A 20,593-nucleotide genomic window follows, 5' to 3' on the forward strand; every position below is an offset into this window, starting at 1 on the left:
TCTATAGAGATGATATTTTATCTAGATCATGTATTTTTCAAAGGTTCAGACCAGAAAGTTTAACATTGTTATTTTTCTCATTATTGTCTCTTCAGATTGAGTGTCTGTAATCTCTAAGAGAGAAGCTGTGAAACTCTGCCTTCACTACTCAGCTCCCAGCCCTCTAGTTTGAGACAGCTTGACCTGAGTAACAATGACCTGAAGGACTCTGGAGTGAAAGTTTTGTCTTCTGGACTGAAAAGTCCATATTGTGAACTGGAAACACTCAGGTCAGCGTTCTTGAAATGTTCAGTATATAAGGTTTAGAGCAGGGGTGCTCACACTTTTTCCGCATGTGAGCTACTTATAAAATGACCAAGTCAAAATGATCTACCCACTACAAAAATCCAAAACATATACTTATTTATTAATATATTGAGGATTCTTTATATCTACAATGTATATACATGCATAACCGCAATATCCAATATTTCACAACACAATTAACTATGTAAATTTTTTGTCATTACCTGAGTTTACTCTGATGACTTGCACTGAATTGAATCAGCCAGGGATGCATAGTCCGGACAGTAGCTGCTGACGGCCAGGTTTAAGAGAAAAAACCGAGAGCTAAAAATTGGAGTTAACTCGCTGACTAGCTTGTCAGTTTTACTACACTTCGCGCCGCTGTTTGCGCATGCGCAGCGACCTAAGCGTCAGAAAAAATCTGCTGTCATCTGACTGGCTTCCCTGTATCAATCAAGTGACGGGATGGATGATAGGCTGGCATCTATTTTTTTAATGCCATGCGATCTACCAATACTACCTTTGCGATCGACTGGTCGATCGCGATCGACGTATTGAGCACCCCTGGTTTAGAGGTTTACAATCTAAGGTTTAGATTGACTAATGGCCATTTTAAACTCCTGTTTCAGTCATGCCATTTCTTAATGATTTTTGGCTGCGATTTCCTGTTTGCATTTAGCTATTTTTCTCTTCTCTAAGAGTATTTGTCATGTCTGCAGGCTGTCAGGCTGCCTGGTCACAGAGGAAGGTTGCAAGTCTCTGGTCTCAGCTTTTAGCTCCACACTGAAAAAAAGGGACTGGCCATCTCTTGGATTTATGTAAGCATCTTGCATGTATTTAACACAATTGCCTCATGTTTTAAAGTTAAATGTAACTATATAGTGTAAAAACTACATGATATGCAGAAAGGGTGTATTAAATTGTTCATATCATGTTCAGGTGAAGTAAGTCAATAAGATAGCAACGTTAAATCTCGTGAAACCACGCGTGATTTCATCTCGCGGGCTTTGGATCGTGGTTTAAAAAAGGCATCCATCTCAGTCAAGTCGAGCAGCCAACTCTACGTTTTTGGTATGTCTTGATTTTTTGAATTAATATTTACCATATTTCAGCCAAATGTAGTTAAACGTCTAGAGTGTCGCCATGTAACATGCTAAAAAAGAGCCGTTAGCTTATTTGCTGTTTTATCTGTTGTCAAAGAATTGGCGCTTTTTCATTTGAATTTGTCTTTGGCACAAGAGCCGTAATATCACATTAAACCTAATTATGAGGCACTCATAACATAATTTGGTTTTCTGTGTGAATAGATTTGCCAACTGACTCTTCAGTTACATTGTGTATTTACTGCACCGTGGTGTTAGTGAGATTTTGGACATTGAACAGCTTTAGCTAATATCATCAGCGGCATTATGCTAGCTTACATCCCTACCCCTCCTGCCCTCACCTGCTGTCCTTTTGTTTTTGTTTTTGTTTTTTTTGCTGCACATTGAGAGACGACCTCTATTCTGCATTTCACCAGGAGTCAGCTGATGGATTGTGGGTTCAAGGTGTTATGGTAAGAAAATATATTCTATTTTCGTTTCTGTAACTTAATTATAATAGGTTTTTTATAATTATTAGGTGCATGCATACTCACCCTATTAATACAACTGAGAAATCCAAAATCTGCCATAGGTTTAACTTATACCTGTATGTATTGCCAGAAAGGTGATTACTGGACTCGCATTAATGCACACTTGAACTGAAATGAGGTTGTAACTTGTGGGTTGTTGGGTTGCAAATCAGAAACAAACATCTTTGGATTTTTTTTAATCCCATAAGATCTGGAAACACAGTTTTTATTCAACAAAACATTACTGATTAACCAAGCACAGTGCCTGCTGTTATTTCAAAATAATTTTATGTCATTTCAGATGAAATGCAGCATTCCAGTGCATCCCAACCATGCCTTTACAGTCAAGGTTTCTGACGGAGCTGAGTTTCTCTCTGACAGTCTGCTGAAAGTGTTTGCAAAGTGATCGGGGGAACAGGGCACAAAGCTAAAGGATGTAGCTGCCATTATGACAGTAAGAACTTTAAAATTCTTTAACTACAAAGTGTATATGTATTGCATTAGGTCAGTAAAAGATTTTTATGCTACATCCATTGAAACAGTCAACTATTACCTGTGAGTAATGATTCCACTAAAAGGATGCCATAATTTTCGTCATGCATTTACTGGCCCACTGAGAAAAAATTATCTTTTTTTAAAAATAAATGTTCTGGAAACTATATATCCATAAAGTTGATGTCAAACAGGAACTTTTGATATTGCTTTGTAGATGCTGGTGTTGCATGTTGACTGGTTTAAAAAGTCAAGAGTTTTTGTCTGGGATCATTTTCTTCTGTGCTACTGAAAAGTTCACAAATCTTTGTTTTCTTTGTTATAATACTCAAGGATGACATTAATGCTTGAAGTCCCTCATCAAAGTGCTCTGCATCTGTGTGAAAGACAATTGCAACATCTTGGTGCAGGAGTTCATGGTGAGTGTTTTATGAGTAGATTGTGGATTTGCAACATTTAAAAATGCATTTAGTTATCCACTTGATCCTCATTGGACTGGTTAGGACCAGTAGTCCTCTTTAATAATTTGAAGTTCACATGAGGCCTGGTAGTGAACTCGGCCGCCGGCCCTTGAGGCCCCACCCCCACCCCTGTATTAGGGGTCACATCAGTGTGAAAAAAACTTTAAATTTGTCATTCTAATGAACAAAGGAAAATCCCACCAGTATTTACATTAGCTTTTGTTTGAAAAAAAAAAAAAAAGACCAACTGACCAACAGCTAACCAAATTGTGGGGCTGAAAGTCTAAATTCTAACATCTTCTGAGTGACATAACCTGGATTTCTGATGGGCCGGTGTCTTTCTAACAAAAACGAATGTAAAGCATTTGAAATTATTATGTTTTTCACCCTCTCTTAGAAACTCTGTTAGACCATGAATGGCAGCATGGCAGGCCACTCTTTGGCTATAGCTATTTACTATGTTGCTTGCATTGGTTTAAATTACTCTAACATTAGAACTGGTAGATTCAAAAGAGATGAGCTTAAAAAGGAATCTTAAAGAAATGTTTTGTGTTTAACCAGGACTTGCCTGAGGCCACTGCACAGATTGAGAAAACCACAATGAACATCTGTCTCCAGAGATGCGCCAGGCAATGACTTTTCTGATGTTGTTCTTCAAGATCTGGATAACGTGACCTTTGCAGTAGCCATGCTGTTTGGACCTTTTTTATTCCTTCAACATGAGTTACCCATCACAACTCTGCTACACTTTTGAGGTGATTCAAAGGGTGGTAATGGAGTTGGATGCAATTCAGCTCTCAAGAAAAGCTCACAACTAAGACAAAACTGCTCCTGCAACGAAGCTCACTGTTATGCATGTGAGGTGACCAGCTCTAGGTGAGAGGACATTTAAATCTCACACTTGTTCTGCTGCATTTTTGAAGCTCAATTCCAGGAACGGATCGCAGGGTTCATTTTTATATACTCTGCAACTGCCATGAGGACGAGCTGTTTTTTGTTGTTGTTTGTTTTTCCTTTTGCTCTGTACAAGTTCTGTTTGTCTGTTTGGCAGCATTTTTAAATTTCTCTTTGTATTTTTTCTTTCTTTTACTAGTGAAGAGATGTAGCGTGAACAGTTATACAGTCTAAATATCCCATATGGGCCGTGTGAAATGGTATTTTCAGTTTCATTCAGTTGAAGTAAAGAACGTTGAATATTTCTAAGTGTGCTGTTTTGAACCAAGATGTCACAGTATGATCAGTGCTGTAATTTTTGACAGTCACTGTATCAATGTTATTTTTGCGTCTCTTGAATAAAGGTTTTGACCTGCAAGTGCTAATTTCTTTAGTTATTGGGGTAAAATGGGTAGTGTTAATAGGAAGGTGTTTGCCAATTCAGTAACCTAATTTAATGTTAATGGAAACTAACATTACCTCAAATTGTTTAGTTATAATTGTTGTTTAACTGAATCTTGATGTCAGAGGCCTTAAATAGAATGTTTTGTATTGTTCTTTCCCAACATTTTTCAAAAGAAACAGTCTAATTTCTTTGCTGCGATTGATTCCAGAGAACACGGAAGAACTGACATTATTTAACTGTTGGTTTATATAGATTCAGTAGAGGAGTAATGTCAGTTTAATTCTTTACCTACTGCAGTGAAATTAGACATGTTGTTTTGAAAGGTTACTGGTGGATGCCAGCAACCATCTTGGAAGAGAACAATACAATCTGTTATAAGGCCTCCATTTGAAAATTGTGTATTTGATACTAGAATATAATAGCAAAATGTAATTTGAAGATAACATGTAGTATTTAAGTGACCAAGTAGTATTGGGTAAAAGTTATTGAATGGTGTTGGGATAACGTGAGAAAATTGTGAAGGATTAAAATATTTCAAGAGCTCAAATTACTTCATCAAAACATGTTTAAGTCACATTTTATCAACACAAATTGCACAGGTTTATTGAACATGAATAAATTGTGTTAATTTAACTCAATTGTTTAAGTTGCTGCCAAAGCAAAACATCTGTGTGCAACAAATGTCCACCATTGAATTAAGTAAATCCAACAACATATTTTTTTCAGTGCAGTTCTTCCCATCTGAAAGAGCTGGACCTGAGCTACAATAACCCAGGAGAGGCAGCAGTGAAGATGCTTGAGCAGCTAAGACTGGACACTCTGAGGAATGTAGATGGCCGTTACAGCCACAAACAGTGTCTGATAGATGAGGAAACTGGCTCTGTCTGATTACTTAACGCTGGAAACCAGTGTTATTTGAACAATCACACATATAGGAACATTTTTCCATTCTGCTCTAACTTAAACAGTAGATGTCTGTATGGGGTCTCATAGGACAAAATCTCTGTCAGCAACAACGGTGCAGCCTGTTCAAACTGATCTCTGGAAAGGAACTGACATTTTCACTCTCTTTATTTATTTTAAGCTTTATCTGTGTGCAGAGACCATGTCCAGGACATGTTTAGCCTGGCCCAGCATAAACTAGAATTAGGGGGAAGTTGTTTCCCCAGCTTAGAAAAACATATTAGTAAAAGTAAATGGATTACTAGGTCACTCAACTTAACTGGCCGCCTACTAAAATGGGCTATTTTGCACTGCTAGTTTGCTGCTTCTGAGCGTTTACTACTGAAACTTGTTTGTGCTAAAATATCAAATTGATCTTCTGGACTTTGTGATAATAGTTAGTAGAAAACAACAGAAAAATAGAATGCAGTCAAAGTGAATTAACTTTGGTCGATCAACCTTGAAATTCAAATTATAATAAGAAATAATCATTCCAACAGAAAGAAGAGATTAAGAAACAAAGGGATGGAGCTGGTGGAGGAAACCGGGTCACCGGTTGGGTGTTAGGCCCAGACTAGTGGGTGTTTTTGACTGTAAAGTGGATGTAGCATTAACAACCACTGGTCCTGGTACCCTGCAGCCTGCACTGCAGGATATGTGTTGCAGCACTGAGAGCTCCAGAAAGAGCCTTCATGGTGGCCCTGCAGCCAAACAGCACTTCAGTCAAATGCTGTCCAAAGTGGTCCCAGAGACACTGTTAGCTGTAACCATCAATGACCAAGAATTGTGTCATTTAATTCAGGGTTTCCCTGTATTATTGTTTGACATCATTTCTGAATAAATAAATCAAGATGACGAGCCTTTAAATGCACTTATGTTAGTATAAATATACAAAAATAAAGGATAATTTTCCTGTTAGGAGAATAAGAAATAAATATATTCATCACATGCATCAAATCACAACCTCCTCCTGCAAGAGTGCAGCATTGTGATTGGTTGATGCTGTTTCCATATTTTATGTTTGTTTACCTTGAACAAATTTGCTCTACAGAGCATTTATTAATTAGAAGGATTATTAATAAACATCTTTCTCTCCTGCTTTTGGTGGAGTGAAACAATAACTCCTATCTCCAGAGGTACACAGGTCCACTGGCACCTGGTCCTAACTTCACCCATGTCTGCACCCTCAGACATCCCACTGTGGAGGCATCCTCGCCTGGACCAGTGGCTGCCCTTGTGAGACAGACTTTATGGTCACAAACAGCCCTAATCTGAGAATGAAGGCTCCTTTACATAGAAAGCAGTATGTGGTGTGATGACTGCTGCATTAGCTCAAAATATGTGATGCACTGGCTGCTGCACTCTACCTGTACTGAATCAGTTTTGTAGCCAGTCCCAGTCTTTACATTTAATATGCAGCCACTCCCTGACAGCATGAATGTCACAGTGTGTTGAACCTTGACTGTGGCACATGTCAATGCTCCCTGGACATCGTGCTTAATAAAGGAGATTAAATGTGATGTGATTATGAGTTTTGCTCTTTTGAAGTTGAAACATTTATGTGTCAAAATGTTGGACTGTTCCTTTATCAGTGTGTAACAGTGTGTGTATGAGAGCCATGTAATGTCCATGTGTGCATGCTGACTGTGCTGCTCTGACCCCCCTCCTCCTTTCAGGGTGGAGCCTGCTGGAGGCCAATGGTTGAGACCAGGTCTGAGGAAGTGTAAGTGTGTTTTTAATGGGATTCATGAAAACAAAGCAGCACACATTCAACCATCTTAATCATTCGCATCTCTGATGTCAGGAGTCATCATCAAAGTGTCAATCAATGAACAGATGATGGATCAATAACTGCAGCTGGATTGTGTTTGTTCTCTCCATCAGATTCCTGTCAACTCACAATCGACACAAACACAGTGAACACAAAGCTCCAACTGTCTGACAACAACAGGAAGGTGACACATGTGGAGGAGCTTCAGTCACATCCTGATCATCCAGACAGATTTGATGTTTGTGAACAGCTGCTGTGTAGAGATGGTCTGACTGGTCGCTGTTACTGGGAGGTCGAGTGGACGAGGAGGGCTCGGATATCAGTGAGTTACAGAGGAATCAAAAGGAAAGGAAGGAGTGATGAGTGTGTGTTTGGTGGAAATGATCAGTCCTGGAGTCTTTGCTGCTCTGATCATTATTCCTCTGTGTGGCACAATAACAGAGAAACACCCATCTCCTCCTCCTCCTCCTCCTCCTCTGTCTCTAACAGAGCAGCAGTGTGTGTGGACTGTCCTGCTGGCACTCTGTCCTTCTACAGAGTCTCCTCTGACTCTCTGATCCACCTCCACACCTTCCACACCACATTCACTGAACCTCTTTATCCTGGATTTGGGTTGAGAAACACTTCTGATTTTGAGATTTCTCCTTTCAAACTTATGAAGAAGACTGTAGGAAGATTTTTCCTTGGCCCTGAGTCAGTGACTCTGTGTAGTTAGTCTTACCTGTTAGAGAAACAGTTCAGTCTGTTCATGTCTGTGTCTTTCACTCAGAAACACATGATGAGATTCATGGATTCAGTCAGTTGATGTTTTAAACTAAATGATTCACAAATTATTATTCAGCACAAGTTTGGTGAGCAGCAGGGCTCATCCTGCTTTTTGTTTTTGTGCATTATAATGATGAAATAACTTTGTCATGTCTGTGGTGGCCTTTGGAGAATTAAACCATCCTGTAGAAACTAGATATAAATGTCATATTTTCCAACATTGATATTTTTCTGTGTTTCAGACGACAATGAAAAGATAAAGAACAGTCTGTAAATCACAAGTTATCAATTCAAATGATTATTAAAGCCACAAGAGAAGCTTCCTGTTATTTGTACCACTCACCTGGTCATGTGATCCAGCTGTGCAGCCAATCATAACTGCCATCACTTTCTACTTTGATATTTCCATGGTGAATGGACTGATTCTTGTTTAACACGTTCATACTCTGATGGATGCATCGGAGAGGGTTAGTGTCTTGCTCAAGGACACTTTGCGTGCCAGCTGGAGCAGTCAGGGATTGAACCACCAACCTTCTGATCATTAGATGCCTTGCTCTGTCTCCTGAGCTACAGCCATCATCAAAGCTCTTTCTTAAATCCTCTCTGAGAGGAGCTCAAACACGAGGAAGAGACGAAAGTGAGGGAAGAGAGTGGACTCATTAGTAAAATGAAAAACAGCCAGCGTTGATGTTTAAGACAAGTGAGGTAACAGAAACACTATATATAGCAGCGGTCACCATGGCAACATCAATGTCGGTTGCTACGTATTGTACTGATCCTGATCTGTGAGCCTCATATCAGGATATGCTGTTGTTTGTATTTGTTTGCATTGTTACCATTTTTGTGTCTTTTTTAACAAACTACTTTTATCTTGCCATCGTTTGTCAGAGAGTCAAACTACATTTGGTTCATCTTTCTACAATAAAAACATTTCTTCATCTTAATTATTGTATGTGCAGAGTTGTAGTTACTCACAGTGACCACTGGAGGCGTGTGATCCTGATAGTTTCCCTGGAACCGTCCAGTTCATCCACATTAATGAAGCTGTTGGTGATTAACGCTCATCTGTACAACTTTAACAACAATATCAAACATTTAATCGCTCTGCAAACAGCTTGTCTGATGTATAAACTGTGTCTTAAAGGATCAAAGTAAATGTCACATTGAAAGCAGATTTCACTGTAATGTCCTCTGTTTGAAATATTCCAAATATAATCTGGCTTGGTAATGATTTACTCATATATTGTCCACGCAGACTAAAGCAGTAGGAGATGAGATGAAAACAATTAGAAGAATCTTTACTCTTTAATGTCACAAATTCCTCTTTGTATGTAACATAACAACATACATGATACAGCTGCAGCAACTGAGGCGAGGAGAGAGGCAGCAACAAGAAAACTGGAAGAAGGAGACCAACAACACCACCTGTGGAAATCTTTCCCCAATCAAGCGTCATCATATCAGCATTTCATCAAAAGCACACATGCTCCGACCTGACAATGCAGAGCTGTGGCAAAATCATTGAAATCATTTATGAAACAAATGAGTGCATCAAAAATAAAAGTGGAGCTGCAATGAAAGAGAAGTGAACTTTCTTCAGTCAACACAAAGTTTTCCCTGACAGGTGACATTTAATCAAAGTGACTTTATCACCACACACACATTCAGAGGCAGTCTACAGGAGCAGAGCTGCAGCTATTCAGCAAATGTCTCCCTGCAATCCTCACTGCAACACCTACATGTGAAAATGAAACCACCTCTACTGTTCACACATGAAACGTCGTGTGAAGAACCAGTTTTCCTCACATCTCTGTTTTAGTAACTCTGAAGTCTGAACTTTGGATTTTTGCATCCTGTTTGTACTGATAACTGTCAGTGGATGATTTTGATCCCAAAGAAATCTTTAACACACATGTAGTGATGGGACGTGTTACTGAAACAATGGTTAGGAAACAGAAATCGCCTGAGAATCTGCTCATGTTTAAGATTTCTTCTTTACAAACATTTTCTATGGCTGTTCCCAGTATGACCAGTGATACAAAGCATGGGAAATGGGGATTAGTTCATTCAGACAAATACACTTTTTAAAATGTAAAAATAAAGAAATGAATCAATAAAATAAAAAGTCTAAGAAATAAAAAATAAGGGTCTGAGGCGTCTGTCTCACTGTATCCATGGCAACAATTTACTTCCTGTTCCTTCATATCAGAACCACATCTTTGAAATCAAAACATTTAAGATTCAAATTCAACCACAGATGTGTTCAATTAGATATTAAATGAAGCAGTGCAATGTTTTTATCACTATCCAAGTTTGAACTCTAAGTAGAAGATTTAAAAAAGCAACACACACACACACACACACACACACACACACACACACACACACACACACACACACACAGTATGCAGACATGATTTAGCTGATGATAACATAACGACTGCACAGACCCGTGGGATGATTCATGTCCTTTTTCTTACTCTATGCAATGATGAACTTCTTGCTTCAGGACCTTCTTGATGAATTTGTTTTCTAATCCACAGTTTTCTACCTGATCTGTGTGTTTGAAGTAAAATGTGTTGCTTCAAATGTAAAAGTTAAACAGACAGAAAGCATCAACGTGGACTTCAATCAGTGTTTTGTGTTCATACAGGTCAGCTGTTGCACACAGAGCTCCTGGATTTACACTGTGCCCTGGTTCCTGTGTTTCTGTATGTAGTTTAGTCTAAAGTGGATCCTCCTCATGCACAGACTGAATTATCTGTTCAACAATCAGCATTTCTGATTCATGGATTTCATTTGTTTTTGCTAGTTTTGACTGAGATTTCAACATATCTGTGGTGGCATCTGTTCAGTGTTATGGAAGTTTTACAGCACTAATCTCACTTCACTCTGTAACATAACAGTGAACAATATTACTATTAGAAAGATTATTAGAGAAGCCACAATCAGATGATCCCCTATGAGGTGTCCTTGGTTATAGTGTGAAGTCATCTGAGGGGAGAGAAGAAAGAAACACTTCAGTGTTAATGAAAAAGTCATCAGTCTTCTTATGGGAAGAGACCTCCACCAGACCAAGACAGATAACCATCCAACACGTTCTCATCCCAAAACCTAACAGACCGATGCCATGTGACAAACCGATGCCATGTGACAAACCGATGCCATGTGACAAACCGATGCTATGTGACAAACCGATGCCATGTGACAAATCGATACCTTTCGGTCTCCCCCTCTCTCTCTTGTGCTCCTGCTCCTGCCAAAAGCAAAGCAAAGCATCCACCCTTTTCTTACCGGCGTCGTGAATTGTTTGTCAACATCTACTCATCCTAACGTTGGTCCAGTCTTTGTCTCAGTGTCAAGTCATCAACACTTTAGTCCACATGGTCAGTCCAGTCACAGTCCAGTCACACACATCATGCACACACATTCACACTAGATCTTGCTGATAGTGGAGCCTCACGCACAAAGCATCAGAGTCTCCACCCTCATCAATATGAGCTCATTTATTTGTTCTTTCTTTTGTTTTTAGAAAAAGAGTTCTTTATGATCTTGGACTGGATTGACTCGCTGCAATCCTTTTAGACAGGAACTGGCAGGTTCCCACAGGTGACCTTTTCCTCAGCCCATTGTAATCTGGAAAAGCTCACCTTATATTTGCTCTCACAACAATGTTTTACAGCGCTGTTAATTCAATCTTGCAGGCCTGCTTAGAACAAAGAAGGAGGAAAAGAGAGCTGATTATTAGCTCATCAGAGCACAAAACATCATCACCAAAGGGGGCGACACCTGACAGTTTTCTCTAAGTGCACTGTTACAGAAATAATGAGCCGCTCCTCGACATGTCCATGTTTAGTAAAACTCCCTCTATTGAAATAAGAAAACAAGCCAAAGCTAACTGACAGAATGAACCCATCACTAAAACAACAACCCCAAAAATCTTCATCACAGAAAAGTTTTGCTTACTAATCCAACAATATGTTGTGGGAATTAGAACTTTCCGGGTCATAAAGCTTTTGCCCGACTCTTGGCTTAACTAATACTGACATAGTCTGAAATCAGACTTAAAGTCACTCCCTCTGTTCATTTAGGATAAATGTATCTATATCTGATTTAGGCTAAGTGCCTTTTGTTTAGATGAACTGCTGGACTTCCAGACCAGCAGGTTTAGGGAAGTCTTTATGGGGTCACACTCTGACCCCCCCCACCACACACACACACACACACACACACACACACACACACACACACACACACACGCACGCACGCACGCACGCACAGGCAACGTACTCTTTGTTTGTATGTAGACGTCATATGTTAATGAACGTCATATGTATATTCATGTAACCTCAATAAAAGAGCAGTGTTACGGGGGAGCGGACGAGAGCAACTGGGGTGAAGCGAAGGAACGGCGTTTGTCCGGTTCTCTCCCGTGCACGGGAAACATGAAGAACTTTGCCTACTCGTGTCTTGCTTTGCTATGTAATTAAATTGTCCTTAACGTTCCAACGAATAGGTTTATGCTACAAACCTATCACTGAGGTTAACTACACAACCCCTCGCCACCTCCTTATACACAGGAGTGAGTACAAAAGGGTTCATATGGACGCATCAGCCGGCCGTCCTTCTGCTCGACACTGTTAGCTGAAAGATGATCGGATCATCCTCTGTCCTGTATTTAAGGCTGAGAGTCTTTGTCCAGTCTCTTTTCCACAGCTACTGTCCACAGCACTGATCCACCTGCAGCACAGCCCCACTCAGTTGTTTTATGATTTACATTGTGCACGTTTCCCTTCCACTGAGCTTACAAAACCTCTGACAGGAGAAGTCAGGCATGTGTTTCCCCCACCTCCCCTTTTAGGCAGTAATAAAATAGAAAACAAACAATCAAACAGGCTAAAGCTAGAGCACAAGCAAAGACAGCACCGGTGACTAAGTTCTCCCATACTGGACGTACGCTACCACGTGGGCTCAAACAGCAGCACATCAGCTCAGTTTACATACTGTTGACATCTTCATCAGAGGATCAGCAGGGAGCGCTGCTGAGCTGCAGTGGTCTCCACCAGAGTGACGGAGCAGGAATCACAAACAGCACAAACCCACCGTGTTGTTTCCACCCTGTTCAGGAGATCTGAGCCCCCATCCCTTTTTTTCATGTTGCAGCTCTGCACTGCAGGCCCTGAACGCCTCCCGGTTACCCTCAGTGTGCTTAGAGTTTAATTTACAACCGACGAGCTCACAGATCATCTGCAGGCAGGTGAACGAACCCTTAATGTGAGGATAATAGCAGAGCTGAGCTGAGGTCAGAAATAGTCAGGAACGGTGTCGACACAGTGAAGTCAGCTGTTTGGGAATTTGTCTGATTATCAGTTTGGGGGGGGCGGTGTTAAATAACAAAGGCGGTGTAGGATGGAGAGAGGAGGAGGGAGGGAGCAGTGATGATATGAAGTCAGAATACACATGTGGCAGACATAAGGGGGTCAGACAGGAGCAGCATCAGTCTCTGCTCTGTTTTGTTAATAACGTAGAAAAATAATTTTGTACAATCAAGCTACATCGACGGACGCTTTACCTCACGTACCCTAAAATGAAAAAGTAGTGACAGTAAGACGGAGGCTGCACATGACACCATGACTGAGTTCACAGCTGTTGCTTTGATTCTAACGTTTAAGACTTTTGGCATCGACTCCGTTTTAATAAATGAGTGCTGGGAGGCGTCGTTTGACTTCAGGAGCTCCTGCGATGCTCCTGCGATGCTCCTGCGATGCTCCTGCGATGCTCCTGCGATGCTCTTACTCTGCGGGAGAAAACCAAAAACCAAAAGTAGCAAACATGGAGCGATATGACTCGTTTAGATTTTGGGAAACGTGCATCGACAGGTACAGTGTCCTTTTCCCCGCGTCTTTAAAAATAATTCATGCATAGATCCCCCACTGAGAAAACCCTTTTATATACTTTCTCCTTTGTACACATTTTATATAGAACTATATATAATATCATTTCTCTATATCTATATTTTCAGAAAAATTCTTTCCACACAATAAAAAACAACAATTAAACAAATGCTTCAAACAAAACAACAAAAAGAGAGAAGATGGAAGAAAGAAAATCACGACTGAGGCCAGTTTGGCACTTTGTCATGAGAACATGACAGAACTCTGTTAGTTGACGGTAAATAGCGAAACTCTATTTTTCTTTGGTTTTTCTTCTCCCTCAATGAGAAATGAAACACAGCAGTACTTACTTGGCACCTAAAAATGCTGGTCGAATGAAAGATATCAGTGTTTTCATAGTTATATGTTTAGTGTACGCCTCCCGCCTCCAAACTGCTCAGCAGATCGGGAATTTTTAGAGAAGAGCAGGAGGGAGGCGTGTCAAATGAGAGGAAGAGAGCAGTAATAAAACACGGATGTAGAAAAGAGAAGCATAATGTGCACATAACACACAGGAGATGGAAAAATAGATGACGCCAACGTAAAAAAGAGAAAACAGCGAGGAGCGAGAGAGCATTCGTCCCTTTGACAAATGTTGGAGGTCTTGAGCCTGGAAACAGCAGACCGTCTTTGAAAACAGTATCTTTGAAAGATCTGAGTCACCCACCCCAAACTGCTCATCTGCTGCTGGACACTTCAGTTGCACCTCCACATGCCACCAGTGGAGGGAGCTGCCAAGTTTCACAGCACATGACGCAGCAGGTGTAGTTGCTTTTGGAGAAAGAAGAGAATAAGAGGACAGAACGAAGGCCCACGTCTAGAGGCCTCCCTTCCAGAGCGGAAGCAGAGCCAGTGTTCCTGGTCCCTAGGTGGCGCTGTGTCGGGCCTGTCCCTACTATACCCTGGTGGTGGAGTGGGGGTGGGGCAGGGTGTTGTTGTGGCCGGTGGAGGGGAATGTGTTGAAGGCGTGAAGAGGCTGCATGCTGGTGATGGTGCTGGGGATCACGGTGATGGTGTTTGGCTTCATCAGCGGCACGTTGTCGGGGGCGCGGCGCAGCGCCAGGGTGTAGTCGGGAGGGCAGGCGGGCCGCAGGATGTCGTGGGGTCGCAGGGGCTCCATGTCGTGGTGAGCGTCGTGCTCCCAGTCCTTCATCTGCAGGGACATGATCTCCTCCTCCTGGCTGTGAGCCAGGTCGTTGGCGGGGCCGCCCCGCTGAGGGGACAGCCGGTGCCGGCGCATCTCGTGCCGCTTGTCACGCTTGTAGTAAAGGGCGGCGAAGGCCAGGATGTTGAGGAAGAAGAGCGACGCTCCAACTGCAACTGTCACGCTCAGTTCGGTGGAGTAGTCGCGGGTGTGTCTGGGAAAGAGGTCCTGGGGCGGGCGCTCTGAGCCCTCGGGCTCAGGATCTGATGGGAAGGTAGGGTAAGGATGACGAGTGGTTCGAGGAACGTTGTTTCTGGGCCTCATGGTGCCGGGGTCACGGCCTGCGGGGGAGCGCGTAGTGGTGGGAAAGAGCACGTCGTGCAGGCTGTGAAGATGAGGGACTAATTCCAGCCAAAAGGCCACTTTGTTAGCTCTGTAGTTGTCTCTGACACGAGGTTTCAAACCGATGTGAAGGTACTGCTTGTCCTTCCAGTTGAACTTGGTCCAGATGACCTCCTCGAAGCGGTTGGGCTTGGTATGAATGAACTTGGTGTCCTGAGGGACGGGCAGGTTGGGGTCCCTGGTGGAGCATAAAGGTTAAACGTTTCAGTTCAAAGTTATATTCAGTCTCCATTATAAGTAACATGTGGCATCAATACACTGAATACAGACAGGAGGCCCATTCTCTGTGCAACCTTTAAACTATCTAAGACCAACCGGCTGCTCTGGGATCTGGATGCTTTTGGTGAACCAGTATGTTCAATTCTTCAAAGCCACACGGGAATTAAACTAGCAACCCAGATTCAAGTATTCAAGATGACTAGAAGGCTGTCAGAGAACATACAGTAAGGTGTACAGTTTACACTACTGTGACATGAGGCCTACCCAGTCTTTGCGAAGTTAGTCCAGTAAGTCATGACCACAGCGCTCAGCATCACATCGTTCTTGGAGAAGTTGCACGGGAGCAGGTCCGTGGCACCGATCATCGGTACGCCGAACACGTAAGGTATCTCGTCTCCGTGCGCGGCGTCGGCCCACTCGGGCCGCGTCTCGGTTTGGCAGTGGTGGTAGAACGTGTAAAAGTAAACTGGGGACTGAAACTCAGCATGGAGTTTGGCAGTGGCCACAGCTGGTGCCACCCACTGGTGGTCCGTAAACAGGAAGTGAGTGAGAAATCTAGAGAGGAAAAAAAACTCTTTCAGATAACAGAAGGAGTGACAGGCAGCAGAGAGGAAGCATGACTGCATTATCCAAACATGTCTGTACTGTGACTGTGGTCTGGCTGTGAGGGGTTCGCAGGCCGATCTGTCAGAAACACCGACACTGAGATTGGGAGCCCACTACCTGGGGGATGATAGCATTACTGCCCACAGAGCCTCAAAGGTTAAGGCGCAGACACGCCGTGATGTGGATGAGTGGCTCTCTTTAGCACGCTTGTCTTGTTTGATGCACTTCACTGGGCTCACATGTTACTGATTCCATTCTTTACTCGCATGTTTTAAACGCTTAAAGCACTTTCACAGCTTTTTATATTCTTTTGAAAATTCATGTGAACTCAAGCTGTCAGAATTGTAATGTAAGCTTTGATAATTGTCCACATTTGTCATTTTGACGATTATCCGTTTATTTTAAAGAATACAGCAAACAGAAAAAAACGAACAAATCAACAAACGCGGCTCCTAATAAGACAAAACCTGATGATGCTGCAAAATGCAGTTAAGTGAGAGGAGGCTGTAAAATGGAATAACTGAAAAAGTGACAGTGTACAGAGGTGGCGTCCTCACCCTCTGGGTAGCCGTAGAGGTTGTCAACAAAGTTGGAGATGGTGTAGTCGAACGCCGCAGCTGAGATGCCGTCGTTGTCCTCACTGTCGTCCACAAACTTCAGCCCCTCTCCCTGGTTCACTCCTATCAGGATGTCATAGTTTAGGAGCTCCCCCTGGTGGAGCAAATAAGGAAGAACATGCTGAGTGCTGGAACAGAGCCTGTGTGCATCACAAGTCTACAACAGGAAGTGCAGCTGATGCACAGCTTTGTGAATTGGCAGCATTTCATTTCCCAGTAAACAAAGTAAAGATTAGCTGTTGCCATGAAATTCCTACTATAAACTGTAAATACTGCAATATATGCAGGGTTCATACACATTTTTAGGGTCAAATTCAAGCACTTTTTAAGCACATTCAAGGTCAATTTTCAAGCTTTTCCAGCACATTACCAAAAAAGAAGCATGTTTCACTTTGCATCACCTCAGTAAGACCTTGTAAAAATTTAAACAAATCATCTGAGGTCGATTTAAATGTCTTTTGTTCCCCTTTTGTTAAAAGAGCAGCACACAAAAATACAGAAAAAGGAAACGGTTGCCTTACATGCATATAGTGTACAAACTCAAAAAACACATTCCTCTTAAAAATTAAGATGTGCAAATGTGAACAAATCAACTTGTTAGAGATCTTCATCTCCACTGTAAATAAACAACAAGCCAGAGAACAAGAAAACTGCACCAAACACCACAAACACCAACAAATTAATGTCTTCTCATCAGACATTGAAGCTTCTTTCCTGTGTGACATAAAAAATAAGAGACAGATGTTTGTTTGTTTTTTTAACTAGTTAAGCACCCACGTTCAGTCATCCACCCATTCACGCACACATTCACACACTGGTGATGTAGCTACAGCCACCCTGGGGCGCCACCAGGCCCTCTGACCACCACCAGCAGGCAACGGGTGAAGTGTCTTGCCGGGTGAAGTGTCTTGCCCAAGGACACAACGACCGAGACTGTCCAAGCCGGGGCTCGATTACAAGGCGAACTCCTAACTCTTGAGCCACGATCGCCCAGTGGGGACATGGGGACATTTCAATTTCCAGCAGGAAGCTCCCCCTTTTTGTTAAACCCTTTAGATCAGGGGTCGGCAACCTGCGGCTCTTTAGTCCTTATAGTGCGGCTCCGCGTGGTTTGTGAAAATAAATTAGCTGAAGTGTATTTTATTTATGTTAGTTCTTTTTTTAACTTGTAGTTCTAAATTGGAAGATTATTGTGATTTTGCAATATACAAATAAAATTATATTTTGTTATTTTTTCATCGCTCAAAATAAGCGTCACACTCGCGGAAGCCGGTGTACCCGGCGAAACGCCGTGCATTTATCGAGCCTTTCAACCCCAGATAGGCCAATTATGGCTCTTTGGCTCTTTGGGTCTTAAAGGTTGCTGACCCCTGCTTTAGATGAACAGAGTTTTTTAATTAAATACATAATCTTTAATAAATGTTCTCTTTTATAAAAAGTAGGATAATTAAAAAAACTTTTATTATACCTCTATTGAGTAGAAAAAAAACTGTCTTGTTTTCTGTCGTCTGTTATATAATATTAGTGATGTTTGTGACAATTAATTTCTTAATCGGCTGGACTAACCAATAGTCCACAACCAGGAAACACTGAAATTTTAAGTTAAGTTTGAAAACAGTTTAAAAAAAAATACCCCATTCCAAAATGTCTTGTGACAATCTCATTGGCTTAGGGAGTGATGATGTCATAGATCTTAAGAATCTTAAGTCCTTTGATGTTTTTCCTTAAGTAGGGGTGAGAAACAGCAAGTTTTAGTTCGTTTCAGCAGCATCTGTGTTTGCAGCCTACAAAACGTTCACCACAAGCTCTTCAAAGTCATCGTATAGAAACTCCAACATGTTTCCAAGAAAAAAACAACCAATTCAAAAAGATTACGCCGCCTCTCCTTCCTGGCGTGGCCGGCCAATTTCCCCAAATGGCTCCTCATCCTTCCAAAGGGCGTTAGAGGAGAGTAGGAAGGAAAACTACCTTCTCCAGAAAAAAATGCAACAAATTGAAGAAGACAAACTTCAACTGGAGGACAAATGTAGACGAATGGAAGCCCAAAATAAAGAGCTGGAAGAAAGACAACAGCGCCAGCCGGACATAAAAATTATTAATGAGGGCTGGGGAATCAAGTTTGCTCAGACCCGAGAGCAGATTGTGCACCTCATTAAAGAAAACAGGCAAAAGAGTGCAGAACTAAAAGAAATGACCAACCAGCTCCAAGACAGGAAAACGATGACTGATAAGATACAACGGGATCTCCAATACATGGACCGAAAAAATCGGCTCCTCCAAAGACAGCTCCATGAAGCTGTGGAAGAAAAGAAAGAATTCCTCCAACAGAAGGAAGAGCAGGACAAAAAGCAACGAGACATGCAGCACGAACTGAAGAGCATGCAGGAAAAATACCGCATGCTGAAAGAAAGCCTGGATGAAACACTGCGCCAAAATAAAGACCTTCTTCAACAGAAAGAGCAACAGCAAGAAAGACTGAAAGAAGGAAAACGTATCGTCCAGGACTTTGAGTCTAAAAATCTAAAACTGCAAGAGTTTTGTAATCAGCTGGAGGACAAAGCAACTAAAGTGGAAGAAGAAAAGGACAAACTGGAGAAACGCTGCTCACAGATGCAGAGAAGGATCGATCAGATAGCGAGAAACAACTCCGAGCTCGTTAAGGGGATTTTGGTGGAATTCAATAACTTGAAGCGTGAAAACACTCAAATGCAGGCGCAAAAACAACAAGAAGACAAAATACATGAAGACCTGCAGCTCACGCTCCAAGAAATCCAGAAAAGAAACGAGCAGTTAGAAGACAAGCACAAAGAGGTCCAACAGAGAAATGCAGACATGCACAAGGACAAGCTGATACAGGAGGCAACATCCAAACAACTCAAAGACAAGCTTGAAGAACAACAAGCAACATTGGAAGAGGTGGAACAAAGATGTGAGAAACTTGAAGAACAAAACGCAGAAACCATCGATGAGCTGAGAAATCTCATCCTGGAGAAAAAAGCGCTCGTGGAAAAGTGCATGAAAAAAAAGAAAAAATGGTTCCACTTGTTCCGGAGGAGAGACGCTACTGCTTCCTCACCTGATGTAGCCTCGTCTTGCTCCACCTCTGTTAACCCCCCCCAACCAGTCCCGGCCGTTGACTGTCCCCTCCTGAGCCTGGTTCTGCCGGAGGTTCCTGCCCGTTTAAAGGCAGTTTTTCCTCCCCACTGTCGCCAACTGCTTGCTCAGAGGGGATTGTTGGGCTTTTCTCTCCTCTGCCTTGTTTCTTCATTTACTTGTTTAACTTTTTTCAACTTATCTAAATAATAAACCAATTAAATTTATCCTTTGAGTATTTTTCATCTCATCTTTACAGAATCTTTCCAAAACATTTTCAAACATTCAGATCTGTCTTTTATTTTCTTCTTGAAGCCTCATAAATGGTGAACTAAAAACTAAACAGTGTCATTTCATACACATTTTCAATTCACTTCAATCGCACAAATGCAGAAATAATTATTTGCAGTATCTTATTTATTATGAGAATGTCATGCCTGATCATTTGTACCTACACCACCAAAAATGGGGGCAAAAGGGAGGAGATCATGTTTAATCGGTTATAAGAAAAGGTCAGAAATATAAGTGCCGACATGAGCAGCGTCCACAGAAACCTCTGACTCTCAGCTCAAAGCTCATATAAACCATTTCTACAACCAGCAAACAAACAAAGACACCGAACAGTTAAAAGAGCAGTGACGTCACCACGAATCTGTGGTCAGGTAATATCCATGTTTTGATTGATGATTTTCTGGAGTTAAATGTGAACCGAAGCATATTTTGGGTGTTATATGCTATTAAATACTTTTTAATTTATTTAAAAGTATTTAATAGCATATAACACCCAAAACATGCTGGGTGTGGAAATAAAAAAAAAAATCAGAATTTCCTCTGTTTGAGTCACAGTAACTTTGACATAGTAACATTTGCAGTAAGTCCTAAATGTTCACCTTTAAAATCCCTCCCTCTGTT

At 41.6% G+C, this 20,593-nt stretch overlaps 2 protein-coding genes and 2 long non-coding RNA genes across 5 annotated transcripts in view; 3 read left to right on the forward strand and 1 right to left on the reverse strand.

Annotated features, from left to right (window-relative positions):
- The window catches only part of LOC112429812 (protein NLRC3-like), a 158,064-nt gene that overhangs the window by 103,167 nt on the left and 34,304 nt on the right, over positions 1-20,593 (forward strand). The window lies entirely within an intron of this gene.
- Positions 1,069-2,751, forward strand: LOC143416827 (uncharacterized). The gene is made up of 3 exons (XR_013097076.1): positions 1,069-1,840; positions 2,199-2,351; positions 2,723-2,751. It is a non-coding gene; the product is annotated as an uncharacterized LOC143416827 (long non-coding RNA).
- On the forward strand, positions 2,772-4,162 carry LOC143416838 (uncharacterized). The gene is made up of 2 exons (XR_013097091.1): positions 2,772-2,808; positions 3,412-4,162. It is a non-coding gene; the product is annotated as an uncharacterized LOC143416838 (long non-coding RNA).
- LOC112432132 (neuroligin-2) lies at positions 14,119-18,426 on the reverse strand. Its single transcript, XM_076877804.1, has 5 exons — positions 18,388-18,426; positions 16,512-16,682; positions 16,011-16,084; positions 15,630-15,920; positions 14,119-15,324 (listed from the first exon to the last, which is right to left on the reverse strand). The coding sequence occupies exons 1-5, from the start codon at positions 18,424-18,426 to the stop codon at positions 14,496-14,498; spliced, it is 1,404 nt and encodes a 467-aa protein (XP_076733919.1). The 3' UTR covers positions 14,119-14,495.

The sequence above is a fragment of the Maylandia zebra genome, linkage group LG3 (assembly GCF_041146795.1).
Source record: "Maylandia zebra isolate NMK-2024a linkage group LG3, Mzebra_GT3a, whole genome shotgun sequence".
NCBI classification, from domain to species: Eukaryota; Metazoa; Chordata; class Actinopteri; order Cichliformes; family Cichlidae; genus Maylandia; species Maylandia zebra.